This window comes from Eurytemora carolleeae, unplaced genomic scaffold, assembly GCF_000591075.1.
Source record: "Eurytemora carolleeae unplaced genomic scaffold, Eaff_2.0 scaffold99, whole genome shotgun sequence".
Classification (NCBI taxonomy): Eukaryota; Metazoa; Arthropoda; class Copepoda; order Calanoida; family Temoridae; genus Eurytemora; species Eurytemora carolleeae.
The window spans coordinates 180,648-191,461 of NW_019396154.1; the positions used below are offsets into that span (position 1 = coordinate 180,648).

The 10,814-nt window shown below is 30.6% G+C and overlaps 1 protein-coding gene across 1 annotated transcript; it reads left to right on the plus strand.

The window, feature by feature from the left end:
• Positions 1–1,447: 1,447 nt before the first annotated feature.
• Positions 1,448–10,814, plus strand: LOC111696649 (uncharacterized). Its single transcript, XM_023466324.1, has 16 exons — positions 1,448–1,528; positions 2,437–2,489; positions 2,785–2,861; positions 3,743–3,832; positions 5,366–5,459; positions 5,517–5,590; positions 6,307–6,399; positions 6,703–6,783; positions 6,863–6,891; positions 7,561–7,681; positions 7,987–8,070; positions 8,588–8,703; positions 9,333–9,447; positions 9,653–9,736; positions 10,001–10,119; positions 10,701–10,814. The coding sequence occupies exons 1-16, from the start codon at positions 1,506–1,508 to the stop codon at positions 10,738–10,740; spliced, it is 1,293 nt and encodes a 430-aa protein (XP_023322092.1). The 5' UTR covers positions 1,448–1,505; the 3' UTR covers positions 10,741–10,814.

The window sequence follows — 10,814 nt, forward strand, 5'->3', positions numbered from 1 at the left end:
AAAGAAAAGAACGAGTTTCTCAAATTTAATCAAATTTCAGTGTCATATCTGTAATTTATGAGACCATTTAATGCAGAGACTCAGATATACACAAGCTGTACGCGCAATTTCAAGGAACCAAACCCTTCTCTGTTTTATAATGTGATTTATAACGTCGTTTTTCTTGCTTTAAAGTGATTCATTCTGAAAATTTCTAAATTTTTTCCTGCAGTAGAAATGCGCGAGTCTTTTTAGAAGCGAAACCACAAATCAAAAACTAAATTTTTTAAAGTTTTAAACATGGATTTCTCATTCTTATGATTGTTCAGACAAAGCTTGTACGGGTGAACACTATAGTTTTAGTAGAAGTAAATATTTCCATTTACTGTTAGCGCAGATTAAAGGATTCATAACTCTTATTGGATAATGAGATAGATAGAAAAATAGATGTTACCGCCATACTATTTCTATTGGTTCAGAAAAGACAACAAAGATATGACTGAACCCTGATTGGACTCAATATACAAGAGTGAGTGTGAATCGGGAATTGCAATCTTTGCACGGAGGGTCACTTTCTTTTTCAAAATTGCCCCCTAGACAAGATTGCTTTTATTACATTATGTAACATTTTTACTCGCATCATAGATATTAGCCAAAACAATTCGTTCAACCCCGTTAGTAAAATAGTTTTTTGATTTTCGTTTCGAAACCCCGTTTTGGTTAATATCTTTGATCAGAGAAAACTAGTTTTGGGTAATATCTTTGATCAGAGAAAAATAGTTTTGGTTAATATCTTTGATCAGAGAAAACTAGTTTTGGTTAATATCTTTGATCAGAGAAAAATAGTTTTGGGTAATATCTTTGATCAGAGAAAAATAGTTTTGGTTAATATCTTTGATCATAGAAATATAGTTTTGGTCAATATCTTTGATCATAGAAATATAGTTTTGGTTAATAACTTTGATCAGAGAAATATAGTTTTGGTCAGTATCTTTGATCAGAGAAATATAGTTTTGGTCAATATCTTTGATGAGAGAAATATAGATTTGGTTAATATCTTGGATCAGAGAAATATAGTTTTGGTTAATATCTTTGATCAGAGAAATATAGATTTGGTTAATAACTTTGATCAGAGAAATATAGATTTGGTTAATATCTTTGATCAGAGAAAAATAGTTTTGGTTAATATCTTTGATCAGAGAAAACTAGTTTTGGTTAATAACTTTGATGAGAGAAATATAGATTTGGTTAATATCTTTGATCAGAGAAAAATAGTTTTGGTCAATAACTTTGATCAGAGTAAAATAGATTTGGTTAATATCTTTGATCAGAGAAATCAGGGGGGGGGAGTGGAAGGTGCTGTGCTGCATGCACACGTACAATTCTTAATTTATCATTTATCAAATCATAAATTTCATTATCTGAGATTTGATGAAAAGAGCGAAGTTTTAGATAATTTGTTGATAAAAAGTTAAATCTGAAATGAACGTTCTTGCAATTAACCACTCACCAACTGAGCTTTCACGATGTCGGGTCTACTCGTTTCTAGGTAATACATTGACGCTTATTATTTGTTAAGTTAAAATAATATTTTGTGATATTCGAGCTGTATCGAAAGAAATTTCATTTATCGGATGCACACGGGCAGCCGTAGTACATTTGAATTTCCGAGCCGGGCTAACGTTTCCGTTCCCAGTTTGTACTGTATGTAAAACTTTATTTAATGCCAAACTTTTAAATAGAAGAAAAAACCTAAATTTTGTATTTTAAAAGTTATAAGAGTTTACCTTACTTAAATAAAACTACTGGGCCCATAAATTTGAATGGCAACACATGGTTGATCCGAGAAGACATGGTTCAACCACTTCCCTTCCGCTTAAACTGGTGCACAAGACAAGTGATTGAATTACGCCTGCGCAGTTCAGCTACTTCACGCTTTTCATGAAATCTGCAGTCCATTGTTAATCCATTTACAAAACGTCGCATAAAGACATAAAACATAAAACTTCACATGTTGATCTGATCTAGTTTGTTGGACATTTCTGAAATGTAGCTTGACATAAGCTCCAAACTCAAACTTTCTCATCGCTATAAATGTGCAACCTGATACTATAGATAATATTTCCAACCTAGATTATTTGATCTAACAGAATTTATAGTTTGAAATATATAAGGTCTGTAACGATATTGTGTTCTAAAGATACAAGAAATAGAAAATCTAAGTTTATATCAACGACACAATATTTAACATTTAGAAGAGCTGTGAGCCTTTGATTGAACGGAATTAATAAAACTCAAATGAGTTAAACTTATTTAATCCTCTCCCAGAAACCCAATTACCCGATTTCTCAAACCAACGAGAGGTTAATTTCCTCGTGAGAAGAGAGCTTATACACACATTTGAATTAATCAAAACCCATTTTAAAGTTTCCGACTTAGGAATCTTTTCTATTTCAGATTGGTTCTCCTAGTCTGGTATATATCAACTGTTAGTGCCTCCGACTCTACATGTAAGCTCGACACTAATAAATAATCATTTTTTTCCCTGGAGAAAATATTATTTCTGCTTTATTCAAAAATTGTAAATATTTTTATAAAGTTTCAAATTCTTATCATTTTTGAGTTTGGAGCAAGTTTGGAAAAGTTAACAACTTTTTATTTTAAAAAAAATTCGTCAAGACTATTATATAAGAATGTAATTCTATTATTTGTAGAGAAAAATAATTATTTAGAAATTAGTTTAGAATAACTTTTGCTAATGTTGCGATAAATTTAAAAATTACTTTTTGTTATAATGTTTTCAAGGTGGTTCCTGTGTGTCTATGGTGGATATATTTGCCAGCACCTATATCTCACCATTAACTGCAGAGGAGTTTAAGGGGGTAGGAATACTAGAACTAGTTTATATTAAAGGAGTTTAAGGGGATAGGAATACTAGAACTAGTTTATATTAAAGGAGTTTAAGGGGGTAGGAATACTAGAACTAGTTTATAATAAAGGAGTTTAAGGGGATAGGAATACTAGAACTAGTTTATAATAAAGGAGTTTAAGGGGGTAGGAATACTAGAACTAGTTTATAATAAAGGAGTTTAAGGGGATAGGAATACTAGAACTAGTTTATAATAAAGGAGTTTAAGGGGGTAGGAATACTAGAACTAGTTTATAATAAAGGAGTTTAAGGGGATAGGAATACTAGAACTAGTTTATAATAAAGGAGTTTAAGGGGGTAGGAATACTAGAACTAGTTTATATTAAAGGAGTTTAAGGGGGTAGGAATACTAGAACTAGTTTATAATAAAGGAGTTTAAGGGGGTAGGAATACTAGAACTAGTTCATATTAAAGGAGTTTAAGGGGGTGGGAATACTAGAACTAGTTCTTATTAAAGGAGTTTAAGGGGGTAGGAATACTAGAAAGAACTAAGGTATTTTCCCAAGTGACAATGCTTCCCAATTAAATTGTGCAATTTCCCAAGGGGGAACTTTCATGTTCTAGCTGCAGTGCTCGGCCCCCTAGCTCATCCTAAACGCAGTGCTCGGCACCCCACTGAAGCCGGCGATTTCTCAGGAGGCTGCTTGGGCTTTTGCATCTTGGGAATTTGTTATACTTAGAAATTTCGCTCTTCAGAAAATGCCTTTTGGGAAAATATCTAACACCATGAGAGTTACCACAGAAATGTGGGCCCAATAAATTCAGTCGTTTTGACGTTTATTGGATACAAACAAACAAACCAAATGTTTCTAAAGATTTTTATATTTGTATTAGGTCTGGAGTACAGCTTGTCATACGTTGAAGGGGGATCAGATGGAACATTGTATGAATATAAACAATAAATACAGCAAGGATCTATACGATGTAAGTTCTTCCAAATTATTTTAATAAAACAATAGAGAAAAATGCTGCTTACTCGAAAAAAATCTTTTTATTCAAAGACTACTGTCCAGAATCTATTCCGTCGTTGTTTTTAAATGAATGTTCAACTGGTTTCTTCCTTTCATGAAAAACTTAATTTAAAACAAAAGCCCGAGTTAAACCCTGAGATCGATGTACTTAGAGATATTTCAATGGTTGAATTTGGGAATGTCAACACTTCAACCGGACAAAACTGTTCACTTATGATCTTAACATTATCGATCATGTGTATTGAGTTTTTATTGAACATCGTTAAGCTTCGTTTTATCGAAAAATATTATGTAAAATCTCTGATTTTAAGGCAAAAATTGTAATTATGTTGGTGAATGTACACCCAGTTTTTCAATCGCATCCATTGATTCTGAATAAATACTATCTATTTAATTTCTTTTTTAATGGGCAAAAAGCAGTTGCCGGGATTTTTACTTTTTTTATTACGTTAGGTGTGAAAATGCTCAAAAATCTCAATCTGGAAAAACTAAAAGTTACAGCAAAAACTTTTTTGCATACATGATTATTTATACCCATTACAAAAAATATAGAGTTTTATTTAATTTTACTTATCTTATTTAATTAAAGGTCACTAGTAACTTTAACGCTCTATAACAGAAAAAATTAGTTGTAATACATTCCCTCAAAATTGAATTTCGAAATTTAGTGTATTTGTTTTACATAGATTTGGTAAATAAATTGAAACTAGAGCATAATGCATTAATGGGGAATATTTCTATTTTATTATAAATAGATACATTTACTATTGACAATCCAGCCCCGTATATATAAATTCTATTGATAGAAGAATCCATAGAAATATATGACTGGTTAATGGCTATTCCATTATATGCCGCATGCTCTATATTTAGAGACTTACGCGCCACCATTTTGAATTATTCATATTTCCCTTGTTTACAAATACAATATGTAAAATCCAGGAGAACCCCTATTCATAGACACGTGCCATTTGTGGATTAAATGGTGTAGTAATTATTTACAATTACTTTACAGGATAAATAGGACAAACCCGTGGTTAAGGAAAATTTGTAATTTTCAAAAAGAAGCTGATTTTCACATTCTTTTGATAATTAAGAATTTGACTCATAACTTTTCCTTTTTCTTCTATTCTCCTCCAACATCTAAAAGAAGGCGTCAACATAAAATGTAACAAAATGCTTATATGGCTCGTTATTGTATTAATCAAATCTATCTGTACTATAATCTATTATGCAGTGTATAGGCGAGTATGTCAATTAAATTAAGATGATTAAAGAGAAGCTTTTTAAATTGCCAGTTTCTCTTTGTTTCCATGTTTGTGTTATCCATGCTCTTAAAAAGCTTGATATAAATCCAAATTGAAATCGATTGTCGTCTTCATAACATTGATATAATCGCCTACCACCATTTTGTTTGAATAAAATGTGTGAACTAAAAACTGAAATATAATATAATATATTTTATCTATCTGTAATATATCTTTAGCACCTAACGAGTGATGAAGGAGCAGCAAAGATCTGTGCAGTGTTTGATCAATGCAAAAACGGAGACAAAATTCAACTAGATTATACTTTCAGCTGTAAGTACCATTTTTAAAAAAAAAAACTGATATCGTTCATTTTTCTCTTGCTTTTAGGTTCAGACTGTAAAAGTCAGGCAAAAACTTATCAACAAAATTTGAAAAAATTTACTGATTCTGCTCTGAAAAAGGTATTTTTTTCTTTTTAGGCCTTAGTTGCATATTGATACAAAGTAATGGAGTGGAATAAAAAAAAATTAGGACAAACAATTAGAAATGGATGAAGAATAAGGAGTAGAAATGTATAAACTTTTAATGATCTAATTCTGATGGGGATAAATCTTTTTAATTGACATCATGTTGTAAAAATATTTATTTATTAAATAGATTACTCTCAGATCATTAATGTTTAATTGCAAAATATGGGTCATTTAAACATCCTTATTAGAAAAAATAATGCAATGATAACGTGTGTATTAATCGCATAGTGGACGAAAATTACTTAGGGTAAAGCAAAAAAGGCGCTGAACTTAATTGTTTTGAAAATAAATCATAGTTTTGTATCGAAGAATTAAAGTTATGGATTGAAACAAATTAATCAAACTAAGTTTTAAATTAAAGAAAATAATTTCTACTGGGTTTTTAGGTCGCTTCGCGCCCTTCTCTGTCCTTACTGTTGTTTCCGTTTCTTCTCAACATTTTCGTACATTATCATACAATACATATTAAAGAATTCGAATATTTTATGTTTTAAAGGTGGATTTTTTAATTTATATTAAAAATTCATTTTCCAATGAAACTCTTAATTTTGACCAACTCACAAAATGTTTCGCTTGATATTTTTGTTGTTTATTGGTTTTAAACAAAATAAAAATTTGAATGAATATTGTTTATGAATTGTTTATAGAAAATGAACACGGTGATCTGCAGTGGTCTTGCTAGTGGTAAGATGGAGAACTGTAAAGATCTAGTTGATCAATTCGTTCCTCTTCTAACATTTGTAAGACATTATTAAACTTTATTTATCAACTATTAAAACTGATAAACTTTATTTGAAATATGATAAGTTTATGACATCATGTCGTAAACTTCCAAGGAAATAATAACTGTTCACACTTTATATTATTGTTGGGAAGTTTGTAAAAAAAAAACTGTTTAAATGGCCAAATATTGTTAATAAGTCAATTATAAAAAAATTTCTTTGTTTTTATATAAGTTTTGTTATTGTAATTGTTAGCAAAAATTAGAATATTTTTGATGAAAATAAAACGTTAACAAGCATTCAAGCTAGGTGTATTTTAAGGTTGCTAAAAATATGGATTTGAGTTTTTTGTTCTGTACTGCAGTTAATACCTGCCCTGCTACCTCCACCCTTCAATCACAAGTAAAAAAAAAATATTTTCTTTCTGATTTTTTTTAATTTTATAAAATATTTTTAAAGAATTTATGTTCATACTTTTCAGATGGTGAAATTTTACACAGAAAAGAAAAGGTATCTATTTCAGTACAGTACACCGAAATCATATTTTCGATATTTTTTTGCTTTGCTTGAAAAGAAACTTTTGGCACGAACCAATGCAAGTGTTGCGCAAAAAAGTGCAAATAATTTCACTTACAATCATGAAAAATTAAATGGTTTTTTTTTAATGCTTTTCATAAGTCATATTCAAAGAGTTGTGGGGAAGTTCGGTTGAATCAAGCATAAAATAAGATACTTTTATGTAGCCTTAAACATGTACATTGTAAACCAACAACACGTTTGTTTCCAGCTTAAGATTTACAGAAATAAAATTCCTCAAGAATAAAGTAAAGAAGAGAAAAAGTGAACAAAGGAATTGATTCTTTTCCACAGACTCAGATTTTCTGATCCCTATATCTTTGCAACCCAATGTAGTAGACCTTAGATATTACAAACTTTCAATTCTGACAAATCAAATAATCTAAGTTTGAAATATAAAAGTTGCAAAGCCATCAGGTTGAACAGATATAGGGATTAGAAAATTTGAGTTTGTGGCAAAGGTTCAATTCCTTTATGATTAGTTGGTCAAATTGTGATCGAAAGTCATAGTTTGCTGGTACAAAGACCGATCTTAGCTTAGTTTATTCACTGTATCTAAAATATTGCAGAAGCAAAGGTCTGCTTGAATCTTGTTTTATCTAGTGTCGGTACTGATGACACCAGCTGTACGCAGTGCAAGGCATATGTAGCATTAGGACGAAGCCTGATTGATCTGTCGGATTCAGCATTTGATTCATCAAAAGTTTGCAAAAGCATTCCATTGGTGAGTTATTTAGTTATTGTTTTAGAATTTTTGGTTAATTCTAATCATTCAAGATTTTTTTTCTTTTACGAGAATTATAATTTTAAAATTACACGCCTTAAGTCAGGGTGTACTTTTACAATGTGCAAGTTTCTCTCTGATAAAAGATATAAACAAAAAACATATTTAAACCAATTGTCTTCATTATGCCGTTGTTTTCTTGCCTAATTTCCATTACAAAAAGCAAACTGATTTCAAAACACTGAACTGGGTTGCATAGAAATAAGAAAAATCAGACTTAAACTTTGATTGTGGTTTAATTTTAGTTGGGAGATAAATGTACAGCTTTCTTTGACCTTTTTGGAGGAGTAGTTGTTGATGCTATCAAGAACAAACTTGATGATACTGCGGTAAATAATAAATAAAACTTTAGTTAAATCTTGTCCTTACACCTAGTTTTACCTTTAAAATGAAATCCTGTCTGAAAATTCAGGGGTGATAAATTTCTATCCTTTTATCATTATATCCTTTTGTTCACTGAACAATAATGCACTCTAATGATTTTCTTAGTAAAATGATTTCTCCCTGTAAATAAAAATAAAAATGACAAAAATAAATTATCCTGGGATCTTGGCAGGCGTGAGCGTTCTATTTAAGACAAAAACCAGCTCCAAGGCCCACAATAGTTACACGTCCAGTAGCCTCAGATCTGATCCAATCGGGGTTCACTCACGTGCTTAGTTATTACTTGGGACCAATAGAATAGCAAAGGCGGCCATAACTATCTACCTATCTATTGGTTTATCATTAAATTTTTCAATTTAAATTCCAATTAGAGGTCTATATGTCAATTAGCAGCAAGGACTATTGATTTCTTTACATATTTCCAAACTACGGTGACGGAAGTGTTTACATTTTTTTCTACAGATTTGTACCTCTGTTCTTGGATTCTGCGATGGATCAGCCCTTGAATCTCCTGAGTTTGTTCTCAAAACTGAACCTATAATGGAGACTGAAGTCTTAGATATGGAAACCTACTCCAGGTAAAACAAGGTTGACACTTATCAGTGAGCTCTGATACAGAAACCACTTTATTCATCTTCATTAATATAAAGTACTAATCTCTGTTTGTTTGGCTGTCTGATCATAACTCATGAACCTCTGGACCGATTTGGCTCAAACTATGATTGGGTAACTCTGGAGTACCATGGAAATGTTTTTATCTTGATTTTGAGATTATAAATTGACGTGGGTCAAAAAAAGGTTAAATTCGTAATTTACGACCAAGCGTGTTAACTCGGCAGGAGTAACTATGAGCATTGAGTAGCCTGGGCAACGCTGGGTTCTTAAGTTAGTAAAGGATAAGACTTCAAACATGACTAATTCAGATATACAGCTTTATCCATACAGAATAAGACTTCCAACTCGAATGGACGGTATTCATTACCTTCTTCTTCTTAGTTCCCTACAACTCCATTTATTTGCTAATTAATGCATTATGTTATTCAAAACTGTAAACAAGAAAAAAGAAAAATTAAAGATCAAATTTTATTCAAAGATTTTAGATTATTACAGGCTCATCCTTTTTATATAATCAAAATTGAAGAAAAGAAAACATTAGCCGACAATAAAACTTTTTCGATAAAAAGCTAGAAAATATTATTGTTTTTAGTGAGATGACCCCTGAGTGTAAGAAATGCCTTGCTTCTGTTGATCTGTTGAGAAGTCTTCTTGATCTCACAGATGCAGCTTTCGATGCCTCAATGGTCTGCAAACAGCTGCCTTTCGTAAGCACCAAAAACATATCAATTTATATGTGTAACTCATAATTTTGTAAGCACTAAAAGTTTACCGATTTTTGAAATTAAAAATTTGTTAGCATTAAAAATATATCAATTTATTTATACAAATCATAATTTTGAAAGCACTTACATTTTACCAATTTATGTAATTTAAAATTTCGTAATTTCGTGGTGATTTTGATTTGTTTAGATTGGATCAAAGTGCACTGATTTTATGTCTAAGTACGGAGATATCATTTACAACAGTATCAACAACAAGCTTAATAGTACAGAGGTATGTATTTAAATATTAAAAAGTACTCTAAAAAGTATCCTTGGAAAGGTATCATCGAAAAAGTAACATTTAAAATAAACTCTTTAAAAGGACAGTATCTTAGGGAAAAGTATCCATGTAAAAGTTGTCGAACTGGCCTTGGGACATACAGTACCCTTGTAAAACGAACTTGTGAAAGTGTCCGAACAAAGTACCATAAAAAACCTTGGCAAAGCTTCCATGAAAAAGTAATTTCATGTTTTTAAAAATTTACCTATTTTTTAGATTTGTGAAACAGAACTTGGACTCTGTTCACCGGAGGAAACGGATGATTTTAAGTATGCTGAGGATACTGAGGATACTGATGATACTGATAATAAGATCTTTGCGTATCCTGAATCCAGGTAAACAAATTAGTGTGCTAAAAGTAATTTAAACGTTAACCTTTAAAAGTATTCTCAATTAAGTATCCTTTTAAAAGTATCCTTGTTAAGGTGCCCTTGACATAGTATTCTTGATAAAATGTAATTGAAAAACTATCCTTGAAAAACATATTCTTGAGAAAGTATCCTTAAAAAAATATTCTTGAAAAAGATCCTTAAAAATACCTTTGAAAAAGTATACATGAAAAAAAAACCTTGAAAAACTGGCATGGGTAAAATATCCCTGAAAACCTATCCTTTAAAAGCATACTTAAAAAAATATTCTTAAAAGTTATCCTTGGAAAATATCCATGAAAAAATATCCTTAAAAACTATCCTCAAAAAGTAACCTTGAAAAATATCCTTGAAAAATTATCCCTAGAAAATATCTTCAAAAATGCATCCTCGAAAAAGAATCCTTGGAAAAGTGCCTTTGACATATATATAAAAAAATATGCAATAATTAAGAATTATTAGAGATTCCATTCACAACTTCACATTCATCAGTGATTGAGTAAATCATAAAAATAATGAATAACCTTGTTAATTATATATTTTTTCAGGGCCAGATTTTTCAGCCCTCTTCTTTACAGGATGGCCTAAATTCTATATCTTGGCTTGGTTTGAACAAAAACAGTTATAAAGAAATCTTTCAAAATAAAATTGTTAATTGAGGA